Consider the following 20,852-nt stretch of genomic DNA (forward strand, 5'->3'; position numbering starts at 1 on the left):
AACTGTTGTCATTCAACAGATCACTGAACTTTTTAACTGCTCCATCATCCAGCTCACATTTCTACAACTGTTCCGGAAGACAGTGAGACACTTAGTGAAATAGCTCCCTGAAGCACAGGTACATTATTCTGCAGGATGCCCCAGTGGCCCAGCGCGGAAGCCTTTTCAAAAAGAATGAGGTATGCAAGGAACACGAGCAAGTGTTTTTCTTCGCTTTTTATACGTGCTCCAGGTGACGAAGTGAATAATTTGTCTTAAAATTTTGCCTTGTATTAACATTAAACTCAGTGATTTACAGTATAGAAAATCCATTTTCTTAAAAAGACCCAAGATTCTAGAATCTCTTCCTGAAAGACAAAAGGCTCCACCGTTCCCCCAAATCACCAGCACTAGTAAGGCAATCTCGTGCATAAGCTCCTTCCGTTTACTGAGGTCTCCTTCCTTTAACTGTGTGTGCACTTCTCCATGAAGTAAGGAACAAATAATAAATACTTTGGGGGATTGGAGGGGGTTGTTTGTTTTTTACAATAGCTGCCTTCAACCATATTCTGACAAATCTTCTGCTTTCTTTTTTTTTTTAATTTTTTTATAATGTTCATTTATTTTTTGAGAGAGAGAGGCAGGGCATGACTGGGGGAAGGGCAGAGAGAGGGAAACACAGAATCTGAAGCAGGCTCCAGGCTCCCAGCTGTCAGCACAGAGGCCGATGCAGGGCTCGAACTCAAGAACTGCGAGATCATGACCTGAAACGAAGTCAGATGCTCAACTGACTGAGCCGCTCAGGCTCCCTTCCTTCTGCTTTCTTTTCAGGACATCTTAGAATAGTTTCTTGTCATTTTCCATAAAGGAAGTCAGTCCATGTTAAAATGCCAATCTTCTTTCTCATCTGAAACTTGTCTCCCATCCCATGATCAGCTTGAATGTGGAGAAGGGCCCTTGGAAAAGGGAAGGAAGGCACTGTCTGCCCTTTGGCTCCTTCTCCTCCTCCAGAACCTTGGAAGGTAGGAGTAGGGGTGGTCCATGTCCCAGGCCAGCTCCGCTTCTGGTATCCCTTCACCCCTTACCTTCCCGAGACTGACTACTCTGGTGTTGAGGGGGCGAAAAGAGAGAACAAGACATCTCATATAAGTTGAGGGGAGGGACAGGAGCCCGCTGCTCACTCTGACTCTGTTGCTTTCCCTCTGATGCCAGAGGCCTCTGCTGATGCGATGCTTTCCAAATAGATGATGTGTGGTATTTGGGGGGAGATGTTTAGCTAGATGTTTAGCTAGTCCCCTTCATCTCTAAGAACCCTGTCCCATATAGGAGGCAGCTGGCTCTGCCTTCAGCTCTGACAGTGTTCCAAGCCCCAAACCCACTTTTTGTGAATCCTGTAACCTCAGGAGAGCCACTACAATCCCTCGTGAAACCTTTCAGCTTGCCGACTCCCCACAGAGAAGGGAGAGAAAAGTACCCCCAGGCCAGGTCCACATACAGGCATTCCTTTGCTTTTCTCCTCCCTCAGTCTTTTTATGTAAACTAGGATGGGGTGAGTTATGGGAGCTATTGTGGAACATGGCAGGGATAGTTTGGCCTCCTATTAAAAGTTGTGAAGGAGTGGGGGCACCCGGCTGGCTCAGTCTGTCGAGCATCTGACTTCGGCTCAGGTCATGATCCCACGGTTCGTGGGTCCAAGCTCCACTTCAGGTTCTGTGCTGACAGCTCAGAGCCTGGAGCCTCCTTCAGATTCTTGTTTCCCTCTCTGTCTGCCCCTCCCCTGCTTGCGCTCTGTCTCTCTCGCTTTTTCTCTCTCTCTCAAAAATAAATAAACATTAAAGAAAAAAATCACAAAGGAGGTATTGGGCCCCAATTGGGCTTTGGTTCTTTAGAACGTGGGGTACTTGCTCACTACTTGCTCTGTGCCCTCAGCAGAAAAAAAGCTGCACTCGGAATCCTGCCTCAAACCCATTGCTGCTTGATGGTCAGAATCAAGGTCATGAATGAAGCCTTCTGCTCCCCACACAATCCAACCTTGTCTCTGTTCTCTGTGAGATTGTGGGTCTCCACCTGAGTACCACTGGCCTCTACTTATATAAGGCTCCGTCCTTGCATCTTAAAGCAAGAATTTTCATGTCAGTCCCTCAGCCTCCAACTTATTCCAGACTATATATAGTTCCTTTGAACTTGTCACATTGAGTCTAAATATTTCATCCGTGTTGCTCTCCTGTGAACCCTGGGTGGATGTGGTCTGTCCCCATGGTCTCTCCATTTCTATGAATGCAGATGCTGTGCTCCCCCACCCCCACCTCAAATGCTTGGACTAAAATGTGGCAAGATCCAAATGCTTAGACTCCTCAACTGGCAAGAAGGTGGAGGCGATCATGAATTCAGAACTGAATGCCTTCAGTGAAGAGTAGGGTCTTTTGTGGGGAATATAAAAAAGTGGCCAAAGTCCTTCAAACCCCACTAAGCATACACAAAAAAGGAAATAGTCTTGAAGAATGGAGATCAAGTTGGATTTCTTTTAAAGCAGAACTTAATAGTAGTGATGAGAAACTACTGAAGTGAAACATGAAATTACCTTCCCTGGTAGTTTTCTTTGTTTTTTGTTTTGTTTTTAACGTTTATTTTTGAGAGAAAGACAGAGTGCAAGCGGGCGAGGGTAGAGAGAGAGGGAGACACCGAATCCAAAGCGGGCTCCAGGCTCTGAGCTGTCAGCACAAAACCTGACACGGGGCTCAAACTCAGGAACCGAGAGATCATGACCTGAGCTGAAGTCGGATACTTAACCGACCGAGCCACCCAGGTGTCTCCCTGATAGTTTTGAAGATAAAAGATTGCAGGGAGTGGTGGATAGAGACATCTGTTTGGATCTGCTTCGCTCTGCTTCTTAGTGGTAACAAAGGGGATGGATTGGAGTCACTAATTCATCCAACAAATATTTATTGGGTGTCTCCTATATGTTAGGCACTGTTTAAGGGACAGACCTCTAAAAGTGAACAAATCAGGCCAAACAGACATTAAACAGATAATTGATGAATTGGATATTGGATGTTCTTTCAGATAATGCTACCTAAGCACTCTGGAGAAAAACAAAAGGGGAAAGGGGGTAGGGGGTGGCAGGAGGGGACAGAAGGCTCAGTGGCGGGTTATTGTTTTAAGTAGACTTCGAGGAAGACTGCATGGGAAGGCAGCTTTGAGCAGAGTGCCAAGTAGACTACAGATCATGGCTGGGTTAGAAGATAGCCGGGCGAGGGGAGAGAACATTCCAGGCATAGGGAAAGCCAGTGTACAGACCTGGAGGTGAGCACATACTTGGCATGTTCCAGCAACAGCAAACAGTGAGTATGGCTGCAGCAGAGGGATGAAAGGGTGAGCGATAGGAAACAGAGTCCAAGCGGATGATTAAAGGCTCAGATAATGTCATTCTTTAATTTTATGATTCAATTCCACATTCATGAACAATCCTACGCACCACAGACAAAACCATGCCCTAGGGGAGATAGTAAAACACACACACACACACACACACACACACACACAACTAACCTAGAAGTAACTACAGAAAATTTTTAGTAATCCACTGTCTCAGGGGGACCCATCATCTCTTTTGGCCTAATATGAGGTTTTTCAGTTTCTTCTGCTAAATCAAGCCATAGACCACCCTAACAACTGCTAGGAATCATTAAGTTTTCAAATTTAGGCATGGTCTTTTAACTTGAGTTTATGCCAAAACCCAACATACAGCACTTAATGAAAAATACTAATGTAGTAAATAGTAACATAATGGGCAATTTTACAACACAACTCTAAAGAAGCATAATATTACAGCCTATTAACACAAAATCCTGAAACCTGCCCATGTTCCCCAGACCCACCTCAGGACCGCTGTTTACCCTGGATTTCTCTGGGACTTGTGGATCTGGGGCAACGATTCTGCTACAAATACACGTCAGTCCGTACAGACAGCTTAAACAGAGAGGCCTGGGTTTCTTTTTCTTTTGCTTCCTTCTCCCCACTCACTGCCCCTGCCCCACAACAGAACACTAAAGCATCTGAGCGAAAAGCCCTGCAGTTCATCAAGATCAAGGCAGGCATCATGTTTCAAGTTGAGGTTCAAAACAGCTTGCTCTTTGCTGAGACTTCTTACTTCCTGAAATCAGATGGCGCCTTTCAGGACTTGAGCGTGCTGAGTCATGGCAAGCCACACACCCGCTCTTTCATGCAAGGCCACGGGGCTGAGACCCCATCTTCCTCCCTGGTATAAAGTGAACACAAGGACCCTGTGGAGCGCACCTTCAAAAGAAGTTCCTGTGAAGTGCCAGACTTACAAGGAGAAGAATGATTTTACCTTCTCTCTCCTTGAGGAAATTTGACAACTCAGAAGTAAATAAGAAAACCTGTGCCCCTTATCTTTACATGATATTCTTTACGCGAAACCACCTTCAGCTGCCTGATTACTGCGTTGTTTATGTTAAGCAAGTGTTTATCCATCAAGCATATTCATAGGCCATGCATGACAAAGATACTAGAAAATTCTAGCCATTCAGATTAGAGCCTAGAGCCAGAGAAGCTGAGAGATGGCTGCTGCCCACAGGCCTGGTCTTACCTGCAGGTAGGCTTTGGTGAATTAGTTACCAACCCATATACACTGGATTGTTTCACATGAAAATCTAAAATTGGACATGTTCTCAAAAACTTGAAAAATCTGGCAACACCGAACCAAAATTCCTATGTAGGAACAACAGGTGTGGCCCTTCAGGCAGACCTTCAGATGGGAAGTGCTGGGAACATGTGTTTGGTCGGCACCCACCGGACCAATGGCCCTGCATCTTTCCCCAATAGTGCCTGTCCTTGTGAGCATGCGCCCAGGACCCCCATCGAGTCTAACCACTCTGTCTGACAGATGAGGAAAGCAGGGGCCAGAGAAGTTTAAATGTCTTGCCCAAGGTCATTCAATTAGGTAAAAGCAGAACAGGAATCAGATTTGGGTCCTCTTCCCAAGGCACCCCCATTCCCCGGAGCTTCGTTCGGAAAGAAATTGGGCCACATTTGAAGCAGTGTCTCAGATGATATTAGCTCTGAAGTTATTTTAATTATAAATCATCACTGGAAACTAATGAAGGCATCAAAGCTGTGATACTCCTATAGACGAGAAGGGCTGGGGAAAAGTATAACTAGGAGATATAACATTTTCTGAGGGATTTTAAATATAAGTAATCTATATTTAAAATATCATGATTTTAGCGAGTAACAGAGCAGGGCAAAAAAAAAAAAAAAGAGCTGAATAAAAATCACATCCTAATTTAACTATACTGAATAAATTAGAAATGACACTTCTTGGATTTTTCTGTAAAAGTTTTTTTTTAATGCAAGAATTCTGCCCATCTATCGTTCATGTCATTAATTCATGGTAATACATATAATAATGAAAATAAATGAGTAATTATTGAGACCTTTCAAGATTCTTTGTGATGAGTGATATTATTTTCCTCATAAGGGAAATTTATGGGCCATCTAAAAAATTTTGTTTATAAGGGTAGTAATACTATAAATGTATATATAGTATAAAAGTATGCTGATGCTAAAGACCCTGATGTTCTTTTTTTTTTTCCTTACTGTATCAGTTCAAAATAGAAATGAGTTTTCCTATATTCATTTTTCTATATACCCCCGGCTTATCATTATAATTCCATCCTGTTTCCCGGGAAGACCTCATTCCACCTGCATTATTATTTCTAAAAACCGGTCACCTTGGAGGGGTTTATTTATTTATTTATTTATTTATTTATTTTTTTTTCTTTTTAAAAATAAAATCTTTTTTTTTTATTTTTTTATTTTTTTATTTTTTAATATATGAAATTTACGTCAAATTGGTTTCCATACAACACCCAGTGCTCATCCCAAAAGGTGCCCTCCTCAATACCCATCACCCACCCTGCCTTCCCTCCCACCCTGCCCTCCCTCCCACCCCCCATCAACCCTCAGTTTGTTCTCAGTTTTTAACAGTCTCTTATGCTTTGGCTCTCTCCCACTCTAACCTTTTTTTTTTTTTTTTTTTTTTTTTTTCTTTCCTTCCCCTCCCCCATGGGTTTCTGTTATGTTTCTCAGGACCCACATAAGAGTGAAACCATATGGTATCTGTCTTTCTCTGTATGGCTTATTTCACTTAGCATCACACTCTCCAGTTCCATCCATGTTGCTACAAAAGGCCATATTTCATTTTTTCTCATTGCCACGTAGTATTCCATTGTGTATATAAACCACAATTTCTTTATCCATTCATCAGTTGATGGACATTTAGGCTCTTTCCATAATTTGGCTATTGTTGAGAGTGCCGCTATAAACATTGGGGTACAGGTGCCCCTATGCATCAGTACTCCTGTATCCCTTGGATAAATTCCTAGCAGTGCTATTGCTGGGTCATAGGGTAGGTCTATTTTTAATTTTCTGAGGAACCTCCACACTGCTTTCCAGAGCGGCTGCACCAATTTGCATTCCCACCAACAGTGCAAGAGGGTTTGGAGGGGTTTAAAAAGACACCAAGGGCACCTGGGTGGCTCAGTTGGTTAAGCGTCTGACTTCAGCTCAAGTCATGATCTCATGGCTTGTGAGTTTGAGCCCGGGTTGGGCTCTGTGCTGACAGCTCAGAGCCTGGAGCCTGCTTCTGATTCTGTGTCCCCCCTCTCTCCCCTGCTCAGGCTCTGTCTCTCTCTCTCTCTCTCTCTCTCTCTCTCAAAAATAAACATTAAAAAAAATTTTTTTTAATAAAAAGAAACCAAAATATTTATTTGGAAAACTGTGTAACCTCGAAAATGACTGCCCCGCACCCTGCCTCCAAAGACAAAGTACCAGGCAGGTGATGATACAGGGATCACAGACGTGACAAGCGGATGGTGCCACATGTGTTACAGCGCCACAGCGCTTTCTGCACAGCCACCAAAATGACAGGGTTTCCTTCTTACCGCATTAGCAGCCATCTAAGCCTAGGTATGAGTAAGACAACCTAAGGCAGCCTGAGCACAATGCTGCTCGGTAATGCTTTAATGCCATTTGAAATCACAGGGCTAAAATTAAACTGACACTTGGCAGAAATCACCGTAACACTTTCCATCACAGCATTATGATGGGCAGAAAGTACGCGGCCCAGGCAGCGCTGAGAACAGAACCGTGCAGCCACAGAGGGGCCAACATGCAAGGCCACACAGAGAAACTTGGAGTGAGAGCTAAAGTTGGAGACCCACAATCACAAAAATGTTGCAGTCTCTGTTCCCTTCCCAGAGACCCAGAAGGCGCCGCTCAAGTTCAGAGTCCAAACTTTTCTCTGCTGTCCTGTCTTCGTTTTTCAATCAGAGCGGGGAGGAGGAGCTCTGTGGCTGGGCAAAGAAAAGGCAAGCTCTATTTTGTCATCTGCCAGAGTGGGTTTTCTCCCTCTCCTCCCCACCAACCTCAGGATCAAGGCAAACTTCTTCCAAGCCAGGAGACAGCACTCCTCAGCTGGCAGGATGACTTTCAAGGCAATAGGAAGGCACCCCTCTCCCCCTGGGGCCCAGATTACTGCCTCTGTTCTGGCAGCGTTTTGTTCTAACCTAAAGCATATGTCAGCTTTGTCATTACACAGCTCAGTCAAATGCATCTAAAGGGTTAAGCAAATTCCTTGAAACAAGACAAGGAAAGACTCCTGGAGCTGTGCAGGTGCAGAATTACAGCCTGCCACTGCTCATCAGGCCAGATTCCCCAGCCCCTGCATGGGCTTTCAGAGATGGCAGTGTTAGCTTTTCTTGTGCTACAGTTAAAAAAAAAAAAAAGGAATTTTCTGTTCTCTTAGCACACGACTATGCACACAGTAGATGCTCTCAGAAAAAAACAAAAAAAACAAAACAAAAAAACAAACAAAAAAAAAAAAACACAAAAAACGTTGGTCAACTCGGTTTTAAAAGATTTCAGCAGAGTTCTCTCCCACCCTGCAACTCCCAGCCTGATGAGTCTCCCTAGCCCGCTGAGGGCCAGATCATCTGACATAACAGTGAAAGGGCTGGGGCTTCTTGTGGGAATCAGGCCAAAGCCCTGCACTGCAACGAAGTCACCTTATTCAGTAGCAAATTCACACAGTTTAGAATTCCCAAAATAATGAATAAGAAAACTGGTAACCAAGCAAAATGAAAATGAAAGGAAAATTTATCTTCTTTTAGCCAACAGAGGGAAAGGCCAAGGCATGTAAGACATATACAGAATAGTTTGTTCTTCCTTTTTTATTTAGTCACAACACATCGGTACAACAGAGGTCAAACCCAGTTCAGTGGAGGTCGTTTAAATTACACCTGCTAAAAGGATAAACCTGTGAACTGATGCTTTTATGAACCAAATTAAACCTAAAGAAGGCAGCACACCTTTTTAAATACCTCAACAACCACATTGCCATGCACCAAAAAGGAAAACACAACATAAAAATTTCCAGTTAAAAGAAAACATAGCAGTTTCAGGAAGAATTAGGTTATGCATTTAACAGGTTCCACTGGACTATTCGATTGGACCACTTGCACACCGTGATCATTTATCCATGTTAATGTTTGTGAATTTGAGATCCGTGAGATTAAAAATTCATTGCATTGCATGGGGCTGGTAAATGCAGGCATATCCTATGCAGTCTCCTCCCCACCAACTCCAAATGGAGATCAACCCCCAAGTGGCTCTCTCCTAACTAAGCCAGGACTGCAGTCCTGGCAGGTGGTCATATGAACTCAGGGCCCCTGATGGGTTATACATTCACCTTACTGCTGCAGGAGGCAGAGAATGAACTCATCTTCTTTCTTGGATAAAGCTGATTGATCATCTGATTTGTCAACGCTTTGTTCAGAAATATAAAATTCAACATAGTTCCCCCCACAAAAGAATATTACCTATACAACACCTTAATTGTCAAACTATTAACAAATAGCATCATGTTAACATTGAACTTAGTGGTTTGGAAAATTAAATCTAAAAACAGACTTCAGCTACACAAGAAGAAAAACAGACCAAAATACTAAATGTTAAAATTCCCAAAACTTTGAGGCAAAAATGGAATCATTCTTCGACAGAGAGGTTTACAAAGTAATTAGGCACAGAACAAACCTATTACCAAGTGCTGGTTTATACTCACTATTTCAATTTAATGTTTGGAACAAAATTGAACAACTAGTTTTTAAAAACTGCTAATACATATGATAAAAAAAACATTAAAAAAAAGAAAAAGTAAACCAACAAACCTTTAGTCTTTCAACAAAATTCCTCTGAAAGTGTACCTTTTTCCTTTTTACTTTTACTGACGACTTTAAGGTGATGTTGGCAACAGCCCAGCTCAGCTGGGATTGTAAGTGTTCCCCTCCCTCATTCTACAGCATCAGTTCTTTAAAAAGCTCCAATCTCTGTCCCCCAAGGTCTATAGGGCTTGCCAAGGTTTGCTGCCTGCGTGGGTGCCGAAGGGCTCAGTGCATTGGGAGACAGTAAGTGAAAGGAGCCAAAGGAGAAGGGGAAGGCCGACAGGGAAGCCACGGAGGAGAGCAGGGGCGGCGAGAGTTTGGAGGCGGAGGTGACCACAGGGAGCACCGGTCCGAGGCCGCCGCTAGGGGGCGCACGCAAAGCAGGCGCCTCCGGATGTGCCGAGGTCAACCTGCCCTGGTGGTGTGGTTCCGTGGGCGAGGCGGTGGTTCCAGTGTTCCCGTGGCCGTTCTGGGGCAGCAGCAGGGGGTGCGCGACGTGCGGGTGATGTCCGAAGGCGCTGCCCCAGGGAATGTGTCCAAGACCTGCGTGGGCGCCGCTGGCCGCTTCCCGCTGGGAGGCGTAGTTGTTAAGATGTGAGACCAGTCGAACTCGAAGCGGGTCAGAGGCATCTAGTCCTTCGATGATGCTCAGATAACGGGCAACTTCCGCCAGGCACTCCCGAAACCCCAAACTCCGATAGTCCATAGCCAGGGCGTGTGCGTCAAAATAGCCTGAGGAAAAGAACAAAAGAAAAACCTCAGGCTTTGCTGATTTCCCGCATTTCTTCAATACCAAAGGCAGCCCTTCCTAACAAATACCTACATCCTTAAAAACGGCATACACGGGCTCTTAACGAAGGTCCAAATATTTTGGAGTTGACCGAAGTCTTTGCATTAATCAACATGAGAAGTGTTTGCTAATGTAAGTTCAAAGCCCAATTAGAAACTGCTGAGCAGAAAGTGGAATTATACCCTACCAGCAGATGAAACTATGTTCATTCCTTTAATGTTTTCCCCCAACAACAACAAAAAATACATCAAGGACAGAGAAACCACAGAGCAGTGAAATTCATTAGACACACAGATGTAAGTTATCATCATGGAGCTTTTAGCCACTTGGTCCTGAGCAAAGCATTTTCCGGCTGGAGACAGACACACAGACCCCGGTCTCCCACCTTCTGTTAGGTTTTCTCTAATTAACCACAACAGGTTTCTTTCCTCAAGAGTCATAGGAGCTTTTTTTCTTTTTTTCAATCCTGTAGATAAAATTAAGACCATAACTTTTTTTTTTTTTTAAGGCTTTTTCTCAAAATGGCAATCAACAAATGTGGTGAGAGCTACCTGATTATAATCAGGGCTGTCACAGCTTTCGGGCACCTCGCTGATAACAGGTATTCTCCAAAAGAAGGTGCATTAGCTTAGTTCGAAGAGGACTGGGGTGATGCATTCACTGGAGAAAATCCTATGTGCATTTGCAAATGCACTGACAACTGTACACCACACAACATTCTCTCCCCACCCCCAAAGCACACAGGAAAAATAAGGCAGCGACTGCACCAGGGCTGGCCTGCCGCATCTACTCATTCTACCCAGAGCACTCGGCTGCCACCAGATTAGTGATATGTACCTTTCCCTCCTGCAGTGTGCAGCATTTTCAGGTGATCCACTGTCATCTGCAGAATTTCGGCTTTTTCTAGCTTAGCAGATCCCTGGAGAAGAGAATGGGGGAAAAAAATTGATATGGCACCAAGTGCCTTTGGGGAACAACTTAAAACAGATATGCACCGTATGCAGTATGCTTTGTAAATCATAAAAGTACAAACTAAAACAAAATGAGCTGTCTTCAGAAAATATGTTGGAATCTGTATATGAATTTATCTCTTCGGCAAAAGCAATACGGTTATTTTTCGAGACACGGATGAGGTTCAGATTAATCAGGGGAGGGATTCAGAAGGTGTGGATGGCTACACGGAGAGCTCTACCCACTTTCTCCATTACCTGCTTCTCAAAAGCACTAGGCACCAGCCTCCTCAGCTCAGACAAACTGTTATTAATCCGGTCCCGTCGGCGTTTCTCAATGATCTGCAGAAAGCAGGCAAAACAAAGGAGGGTATTTCCATCAAGACTGTAAATTTCAAAAATGAAGAAAGGTAGTTCTTTCCATTAATTAATAACAAAACAAAACAAAACAAAACAAGAAGCACTGTAATGAGACTCACGCCTCTTCGTCTTTTCCTGGCCAAGATCTGTGAAGATGTAGTTGGGGACATGGAACCGAGAGCCGAACTCAAGTTTCTGAATGGGGGGAAAAACAGGAATCGCTGTAAGCCAGGGGAGGTGATATGAGGGGTCCCCCTCATCCTCCCCGCACTCAGATTGTTTTGGCAACTTGGGTTTGAAAGGGCCTCCGGCGTCCCTCACCCCGGACAGGGGCATAACCCAGATGCGCAGAGGTCAGTGGAGGGCACAGACGTGCCCGGGGCCCTCGCCCGCTGTCAACCGTGGCCAGCCGGCGCTCGCCTCCTGCCCGGGTTCCGCTCTGCCGCCGCCAACTCACCCATTCTCATCCGCACTCTCCTTTTCCACTTCGATGGTCTCGTCCAGCTCGCTATCCGAAGAGCTGTACTCGGGGTGGGCTCGCTTCATGTTGGTTGCGCGCGGGCTCCGGGGGAGGGTCGGTTCGGCGCGGCGGGCAGGGAGGAGTTAACAGCAGCGGCGCCTCTCCGCGCTCGGGGGCTCGCGTTCCGCACACACTGATCCCGCTCACGCTCTGCCTCCGGTTAAAATTCAACCATCCCTTTCCCACGCTGCGCCCCTACTCAAGTCCCCTGGGAGGGCAGGCGGGGTGTAGGAGGCGGAGGGGCGGAGCGGCGGCTCCTGGGCAACAGCCTCCGCTCCGCCAACCCGGCTTCTCGCTCCGTTGATTGGCAGCCACTCCGGGGAGGGACCGGAGCTAGGCTAAAATCGAGGGCGAACCCTGCCCCCGCCCTCCTCGCCGGCCCCTACCCGGCGGCGGTGCGTCGGCTCCGCGGGGGCTCCGCTGGGTCTCCACTGCGGGGGGAAGGGGGAGGCGCGGGCGGCGGTGGGCCGGCGGCGGGCAGGCGAGGGAGGCCGGGCCGGGACACAAGCCCGCCGGCGGCCGCGGCCCCGCCCCGCCCTGCGCGCCCCGATTGGCCTGGACGCACGCCAGGGCCGCGCCTGCAGCGCCGCCGGTGAGCCGCACGCGCCGCGGGCCGTGGGAAAGTGCCGGCGCCACGGCCGCCAGCCAATCCGGGCGGCCGGCGGCGGCGACGGCGGCCGCGCTGGCGGCGGCGGCGGCGGCGCAGGGCGTCCGCATGAATGGAGAAGAATGGGCAGGCGGGGGAGCGGGGCCGCGCGGGGGCGCTCCGGCGGGGGCTGGGCGGCCGCGGGCCGGGCCCCCCGTGTGAACCTGTAATCGGAGCCCGGGCGCCGGGCGGCCCCGGAAACCGCCGCCCTGCGCCGCGGTAAATCTCGGCTGCGGGGCCACCCGTGCCCGGCGGCGGGAGGCGCGCGCCGCTGGCGGAGCCGGGCCCGTTGCACCTGGCCGGGTGGCGCGCCGACAGTTGCGCGGAGGCTGCAGGGCGCCCGCAGAGCGGAGTTCGTGCGCGGCCACAGTGGCCACCACCTCGCGGGCCGGCGCTTGGAGGGGCAAGACGAGGTTTCTGGGAATGTCCTCTTTCGGTTTGGGGGACTGTGTCCCCACATACAGCCAGTCTCGCTTCTGCAGCACTTTTCATCTTCCCGAATGGAATGAGTTGCCTTGTGCATCTAATTTCCGCACAAATTGGAACGTTCCACAAAGTGAACGCGTTTTTTCGGGGGGGGGGGGAAGACCCCTGGGGATATCCATTATGGAGGGGTTTTTTTTGTTTTGTTTTGTTTTGTCGTTGTTTTTTGTTTCCTGGAGTTGGCGGCCAGATCCTCTCAGCGGGCGACTGGGTGGCGGGCCTGGGCATTTGCGTCTGAGGCCGCCCTCACTGCGGGAGCGCACGTCTCTGACCCTTGGACACACAGCACACACATACACACACTGCACACCTCCGGTTTGGGTTCTTGGTGTTTACTGGAAGCTCCGTGGAGTTACGCAAGTCCTCCGTAAGATATTGGCGGAAAAAAATTCTGTATCTCTGGACTGATTCCCTATTCAGGGATTTGTAGAAGCAGCCGGATGGGTGTTTTGAATTTGGAAATCCAGGCTTCTCTATCCCTTACAAAGGAGCAGAGCGATTGGTATTCCTCTCAGGTCCATTCTTGTGGCTGCTGACCTTGCAGTCCTGTCAATGAGGGAGCACTTGATATAGAGGATAACAAAAATGTTCTCACTTGTGCGAATAGCTTCTCCGTGTCTACCTCTCCTTAATTAGTGATCTCAATGCCATCTTAACACATTTTAGACGCCAATCCTCTGTATGGCCTGAGCCTAATATGTTTGTTCGATTCTCAGCCCCTCACCTCCCCCAATATTTCACCTCCTGGCTCCCACTGAACTCTTATTTCACTTCACCTCCACCTCCAGCCCCTCAGCTCTTCATTCTGGTCTCCTCTGCTTCCCTGTCTAGGCCGGTCCCTCCATCAAGCCATGTTGGATTTTTTCTTGCTGGCATACCACATGCCCTTGCTCCCTGAAATTCCCCGGCATGCCACTTGTCAGTTGTCCATCCAAGATCCAATTCCTTTGTCTGCTTACTTTGCCCCTACTCACAGGCAACAGCTCTTTGGGGGTTGCTAGAGGTTCAGCCTCCCAAGCTCCTTTCCAGCCTCCACAGTCTTCAGCCAAGCACATCACTCACTGCCACCTGCCTCTTCCCCCACCTCCAGAACTGAATGGTCCAGGCATAGGAAACCATCCACTACTCCCCTCTGCCTTTCAGAAGTCCCTCTGACACCATTTCTTTCCCCAAAGTGGCAGGCCACCCTACCCTAGAAATTAGTGTGTCCACTAACCCTCTGTGGTTCTGTGGTTGCCAACCTCTGGAATCTACAGTGAGCGAGACTTTCCGGCTTTGGCCTATTTCTGCTGCCTTGTACAGACATGGATAGGTGGATGAGAAGAAAAGACAAAGTGGGGTTGAGGATTCCTGACTCCACATTGGTACCTAAGCAAACTATTAATCCCACATTCAATGTTACTTTGCTGTCAAAAATGAGGTCTATGTTAAACTGTTAAATCTCTCCTGCTTCTTAATCTTGACTCTCACTCATCCATCCAACTAATACTGAGTGCCTTCTGTGTGCCTGGCCCCGTGCTAGGGCCTGAGAATGGAATGATGACCCCAAAGTGCTATGGTTCCTGCCATCCTAGAACTCACATCCTAGGGGGGAGATAGACAATGAACAGGTAAAATTGTTATAAATGGGTTTAATGCTTGGAAGCATCTTTTGATAAGGAAAAACAAGGGGTGAAGATAATTCATGGGGTCTGGAAAGAACTTTTCTGAGCTTGGGAAGGCACTCTAGAACTAGGTCAGAGTCTAGTTCTGGTTCTAGGCCTAGCTATTTCAGTTAGAACTACAAAAGAAGGGGCTGAGGCCCTCCCATCAGTAGTAGAATCAGGCAGACTGAGAGCATGAGGCCCAATTTTCCAGCACCTGCAGAGTAGAGGGGCTTTATCCCTGGAGGCCTTGAGTAAAGAACTGCTTTAAACTTCTTAGCAGTCCCCTGAGCAAGACACAACCTGCAAAAGCAGCCTTGTCTCCAACCTGAGTGGGGCTGCCTAGACCTAGCCCCTTAGGAAAATGTTGCTTTTCGTAACTCATCTGTCCTGTGGGACCAGCCTTTTCAAATATGCACAAAGGCCCATTTCCTTGCCTGTCTGTGGAAAATGGGTTTACTTATCTACTAATAATAATCCATCAGGTTGCCTTTCTCTGTGTTCTCTTGCAGAAGGGATGCTCAAGATGCCCCAGAAGAGACACATACTACAGATTTAGGAATTCGCTCCCAAGGCCAGGTCCAGGTGGGGCGTTCCCAGAGGTGAACCAGTGATATCTCCAGAAAGAGCCCATCCTCAAACTGCAGTCCCAGCATTTCCATCTGAAAGATTAAGGCCACAACTGGCTGGAAGGGACACAAGCAGTAGCTGGGCACGGACCACCCAGGAAAAGGCCCTGAATCTTTGATTCATCAGGTTTGGCCACTGTCGAGGTCCCTACCGTGGTGTCCTGGATGAAGCCCTTTCTCTGTTGGTTTGTTGGTGGGGTCATGATTAAATAGGTATGCAGGAGGGCCAAAGACTACACCTGCCGCCTGGATAAAGAGAGGGGCTGCCTCTGTCTGGGCTCTTAAGCAAGTCGCTTTATCCAGTCACAGGCAAAACAGCTTTGTTAAAACCACATTTAGGTGAATCCAGCCAATGTATGAGACACCTGAGTCTTGCTGGTTCATGCATTCACTCGACACACTTGTGTAAAACCCCTACTGTGTGCTAGGCACTGAGCCAGGCGTGAGTGATGAGCCGAAAAGCCACAATCTTTATCAAGCTGCTCACAAGACTGTGTGGTAAAGACACAGATCAGTCTTGGCCACACAACAGTGGGCAAGTTACTCAACCTCTTTAAACCCCGATTCTCCTATCTATAAAATGGGGCATTAATAAAAACAATTTCCCAACGTCATAGATTATATAACATCAGTTATATAAAGCATCTTAATGGTGCTTGGCCAAGAGGAAACACGTAATAAACAGCAGCTATCATTATTAGCTATTAATATACCTGATTTACCAATGAGTAAACCAAGCATTGGGTTACCCCTCAGTTTTCTTCTGAAACTGTTACACATCTAATGAGGTTGCAAGAAGGGGGAAAAAAAAATCTAGTAATTGGATATATTCAAAGCAGTGTCTCCAGAACGTAATATCCTTGAAAGGTGACGAGAAAGAACCTGTGCTCTTGCTAAGAGCACTAGCTTATTTTGAGTAGAGCTTAAAAATAAGCATCTGCTATTCATTATTAGTGAAAGTTGTGCTTTTTTGAGTTTCTTAGGAAGGAAGAGCCCCTGAGCATGCAGTGCTATAAATATATGTATAAATAAGTTGCATACTTCTGGAGTTCAGAAATGGCTTCTTTCTGAGAACATCCCAAATCAGAAACCACAAGACAGAGTCGCCCAAAACTGTCATACCAAACTTTTGACTAAATGCCAGTTTCCCTCTTTTCTTCATGCTCGCTGCTCTCTGTAGATGCTGTCTCAATCACCAGATTGCCTTGTGGCACGTCATGCCACGCAAAAGTGCGCTTCCGCTATCAACTCCCCTGATGGAGGTCAGATGTAAGACACCTTGGTGTTCACCCTGAGGGGATTGTTTAATTGGAAACCCAGCAGGCAGCAGTGTGGCCCAATGGGAGGAGGAGAGGATTCCCAGTTGCCTGCCTGGGTTTGAGTGATTCTTTCCCAGCTATGGGCCCTTGGGCCCATGATCATACCTCTCTCCTCTGAGCCTCCGTTTTCTCATCTGTAAATAATAGTCCCTCAGCTTTTGTTTTGGATTTATTGTGAGAGGTAAAATGAGACAAAGCATTTTGTAAAATACTATACAAATGTTATGTCTTGTGCTTGTGAGTTATGATGACGATGATGGGAATAACTCGGGCTCCTTCATCCTGACCTTTGCTGGGCCACCTAAAAGGCCCACCTGTAGGTCTTCTTGTTCCTGCCAGTGAATTCCTCAAGGTGGTACTGTCTTTAAAAGGGGGGGGGGGGAGGCGGGGGAGGGGTATTTAAAATGCTGAAGTGCATTTCACAGACCATTAATCCCTCAAGGCTCTGTAAATAAAAGAATCTGTTTTCAAATACATTTGGGAAATTCTTGGAGAGCTCAGGACACTTGAGAGCATGCATGCTCTGAGAAGTCCTTAATAAGGAATCCTCATTTACATGTGTCTAACTCAGCACTTCCCAAACTCATTAGCCATGGAACCCTTTGTTCATATAATATCTGCTAATAGGCCACTGAAATAGTATACCCAAAAAACAGACTTTGGGAAATTCTGTCCTAGCGTAAGGACAGATGCATTTTGCTTTCGACCCATAAAAAAATTAAGCATAGGGGCACCTGGGTGGCTCAGCTGGTTAAGCATCTGACTCTTGATCTCCACTCAGGTCATGATCTCATGGTTCTTGAGTTCAAGCCCCACATCAGGCTCTCCACTGACCGTACAGAACCTGCTTGAAATTCTCTCTCCCTCTCTCTCTGCCCCCTCTCACTTGTGCTCTCTCTCTCTCTCTCAAAATAAATAAACTTAAAAAAAATTTTTTTAATTGAGCATAAGTGAAAAGCAACTTAATAAAAAGTATTGTTGAGTTCTGGTAATATAACTTCTGCTTTGAAAGTTCTTTGCTCACTAATTTGAGAGACCAATTCCTTCAAGAAATTTATGCTTTTTTTTTTTTTTAAATATGGAATCTTCATGAATTTGTATGTCATTCTTGCGCAGGGGCCATGCTAATCTTTTCTGTATAAATACTTTTTTAAATTTATTTTTTACTATTTTTTTAAATGTTTATTTATTTTTGAGAGACAGAATGCGAGCAGGGGAGGGGCAGAGAGAGAGGGAGACACAGAATCTGAAGCAGACTCCAGGTTCTGACCTGTCAGCACAGAGCCCAACATGGGGCTGGAACTCATGAACCGTGAGATCATGACCTGAGCTGAAGTGGGATGCTCAACCGACTGAGCCACCCAGGCACCCCCGGTATAAATACTTTTTGATAACAAACGTTTTTATGGCACTTACCATATGCCAGGCACAGTTTTAAAATTGTTATATATAAGTAATTTAATCCTTACACTAAACCAGGAAGGAGGAATTATTATTTTTCTTAGTTTTCAAAGAGGAAGACCAGGCAGAAAAAGTAGGAAATTTGCCCAAAGTCATATCTGAATCCCTGCGATTGGTTTGATTCCATGATGCCTTCTTTTCCTCCAAAAGTAATTTATTGTAAGTATTCTCCTCTCAATTAAAATGATGCAAATAGCAATTTACAGCATATTATTTTCCAATTAAAGTAATTCAAATACTAATTTGTAGTGTATTCTTTTCACAATTTAAATCATTCAACTCCTTTTTATTTCCATACTTTCGAGACAACTCCGGATATAATTGAGATCTATCTTATGGTGTCCCAAAAGCAAGTCTATGGATCGCGACTCCTCAGAACTCGCTCGGAGTTGTCTTCAGTGGAAGTGAGGGTCTTTTTCCTAGTTGCCTAGATGCTCATCCAATACTGCTACAGCGCGTCAGACGACTTCTCTAGGTCCTGTTTCTAAGTATTTCACATTTTAGCACTTTTGTGCTAAAATATTTATTATAGATATTTATATGAATATTTGATATTTGAGATTTATTTGATATTTATATGATATTTATTATGAATAGGTCTAAAATGATTTTAAGTTACTAAAATTCGAAGTGTGGCAGGAGGTTCCAGGTGAACCCCCAACCGGAACCCACGGACTCTGTCTTTGAAAATAGTACGCTGCTGGCCCCCTAGGTTGTCTGAGTGCCTGAACTGATATACACTGGAGCTTTGGTGTGCTTTTTTGTTAGTTCTGTTTTTAATTTTTCTTAATGTTTATTTATTTTTGAGAGAGAGAGAAAGCACACGAGCGGGTGAAGGGCAGAGAGAGAAAGAGACAGAGAATCCGAAGTTGGCTCCACGCTGACAGCAAAGAACCGGATGTGGGGCTCGACCTCACATAACCTCGAGATGATGACTTGAGCTGAAGTCAGCAGCTTAACGGACTAAGCCACCCAGGTACCCTTGGAGCTTTGGTTTTAGATTGAAAGGAATGTTGTCGGTTTTCTGTTTGTTTTGTGTTGTGTTATTACCTTTCAATTTAGGGGCCCAGGGCAGAGATGAGGAAGAAAAGAACAACTGAGGGGACAGATTTTGAGTCTCAGTAGAGAGAAAGATGAGGACCAGAAGCTGAAGGAGGTGTTTGTATGATTATTCCAGTGAAAAAAATAATGCTGATCAGCACCCCAGTAACAGCATGATTCAGGGTTGGGACAGGGTCGTTCTGCAATACCTACCCCACCCCTACATGCACACTTACCACCAAATGGCACTGTGAGGGTGCAGGGTAATGCACCAAGGGGTGGGGGGGGCTTGGCCAAGCAGCAGTCTTAGGGTGCACCTGGCAGTGGTGAACTCAGCCCTGAAGAGCTATGAGGCACTGCCCAGGCGGGGCTGAGAACTCAGAAAGGGGTCGAAGTCTGACAGGCAGGAAGGGTTAAGAATCATTATAATCTGGGTATTAATGTGACTTTATTTATACTCGAAGGCTAATGGGCCCAGGCAACATTCCAATTACAAGAGGAAAAATGAAGTGAAAGATGGGCTGAAGTGCGTCCCCCATAATTCATCTGATGAAGCCCTAACCCCCAGTGTGATGGTATTTAGTGACGGGGCCTTTAAGAAGTAGTTAGGTTTAAACAGGGTCACAGAGTGGGGCCCTGATGACTGGATTAGTGCCCTTATAAGCAGAGACCCCAGAGAGCTTGCTCTGTCCCTCTGCTCTGTGAGGACACATTGAGAAGGCAGCCTTCCACAAGCCAGGAACTGTGACCAGATACATTTGTGTTGTGTAAGCCACCCAATCTAGTGGTTTGCTCTAGCAGCCCAAACTAAGAAAACTCCTGTTTCAAAACTTACACAATGTGAATATCTTTGTAAATAGGCATTTCTATTACGGTTTCTGTTATGGATGTGTCCCTATTTCACAGCTGTTAGAATATATTTTCCTTTCCAGTCATTGAAAGAGCCAACCAAAAGGTTTTTACAAATTTTTCCCACTTAAAAGGCCCCACTTTTACAGCATCAAACATATTTTTCTATTTTTCAATGACTTCTCTTTTTAAAATGCCTTATTAATTATAAGGTAATGAAATAGGACAAGTTCCCCCCCCCCAAACAAATGGCAAAGGACTTAGTATTTCTGGTTAGTATCACCATTTAACAAGAGCTTGGGTCTTCAGTCCAGAACCTTCCTTCCTGTCCCTCTCCTTTTTGAGCTACTCATCAAATGACAATGAAATGAAGAGATGGTTTATCTCTGCTGCAAGTTCCCACTGTAGAGACCTGGCCTTCCTGATCCTCTCATTAGCACATGAGACAAATGAATGCAGGACCCCCTCTTTAGGTCTTCACCTCATCTCCCTGTCATATGAAATCCCCAGAAGTGGTAGTGAGGTTTCCTTAGGCCAGTCTTACAACTGTGGCCATCCCTCTGTGGACAGCCTTCCTGAGTGCAGCAGGCAGATCCTTCACCCTCCTTGAAAGCATGCTCTGGAGAACACAACTCGCTTCCTCAGATTTTAATAAAATGTACAATTGAATAAACTTTTCTTTTACCATCTAAAACTGCTATAAAAGAGGGGCACCTGGGTGGCTCAGTCAGTTAAGCACCTGACTTTGACTCAGGTTATGATCTCAGGTTCGTGAGTCTGAGCCCCACATCGGGCTCTCTGCTGACAGCTCAGAGGTAGAGCCTGCTTCAGAGTCTGTGTCTCCCTCTCTCTCTGCCCCTCCCCTGCTTGTGCTCTGTCTCTGTATCTCTCTCTCAAAAATAAGTAAACATTAAAAACATTAAAAATAAATAAAAAATAG

The 20,852-nt window shown here is 46.1% G+C and overlaps 1 protein-coding gene and 1 pseudogene across 2 annotated transcripts; both read right to left on the reverse strand.

The window, feature by feature from the left end:
- Positions 1–8,213: 8,213 nt before the first annotated feature.
- Positions 8,214–12,273, reverse strand: HEY1 (hes related family bHLH transcription factor with YRPW motif 1). Of its 2 annotated transcripts, XM_042973533.1 has the most exons (5): positions 11,779–12,273; positions 11,441–11,516; positions 11,220–11,303; positions 10,849–10,930; positions 8,214–9,953 (listed from the first exon to the last, which is right to left on the reverse strand). In XM_042973533.1, the coding sequence occupies exons 1-5, from the start codon at positions 11,865–11,867 to the stop codon at positions 9,370–9,372; spliced, it is 915 nt and encodes a 304-aa protein (XP_042829467.1). In that variant the 5' UTR covers positions 11,868–12,273; the 3' UTR covers positions 8,214–9,369. The 2 variants fall into 2 exon arrangements, with proteins under 2 accessions (XP_042829467.1, XP_007073861.2); XM_007073799.3 differs by lacking the exons at positions 10,849–10,930; positions 11,220–11,303; positions 11,441–11,516; positions 11,779–12,273 and adding an exon at positions 10,397–10,451.
- A 5,360-nt stretch (positions 12,274–17,633) lies between these two features.
- Positions 17,634–17,720, reverse strand: LOC122235212 (annotated as a pseudogene).
- Between the last annotated feature and the right edge of the window lie 3,132 nt (positions 17,721–20,852).

The sequence above is a fragment of the Panthera tigris genome, chromosome F2 (assembly GCF_018350195.1).
Source record: "Panthera tigris isolate Pti1 chromosome F2, P.tigris_Pti1_mat1.1, whole genome shotgun sequence".
NCBI classification, from domain to species: Eukaryota; Metazoa; Chordata; class Mammalia; order Carnivora; family Felidae; genus Panthera; species Panthera tigris.

Bases quoted from the DNA above. Each gene is read 5' to 3' on its own strand.
- HEY1 (XM_042973533.1), bottom strand. From the start codon at position 11,867: ATGAAGCGAGCCCACCCCGAGTACAGCTCTTCGGATAGCGAGCTGGAC. The intron at 11,517-11,778 runs GTGAGTTGGCGG...CCCCCCATTCAG, and splicing joins GAGAGTGCGGATGAGAATGG to AAACTTGAGTTCGGCTCTCG. The intron at 10,931-11,219 runs GTAATGGAGAAA...TCTCTTCTCCAG, and splicing joins CTAGTGCTTTTGAGAAGCAG to GGATCTGCTAAGCTAGAAAA.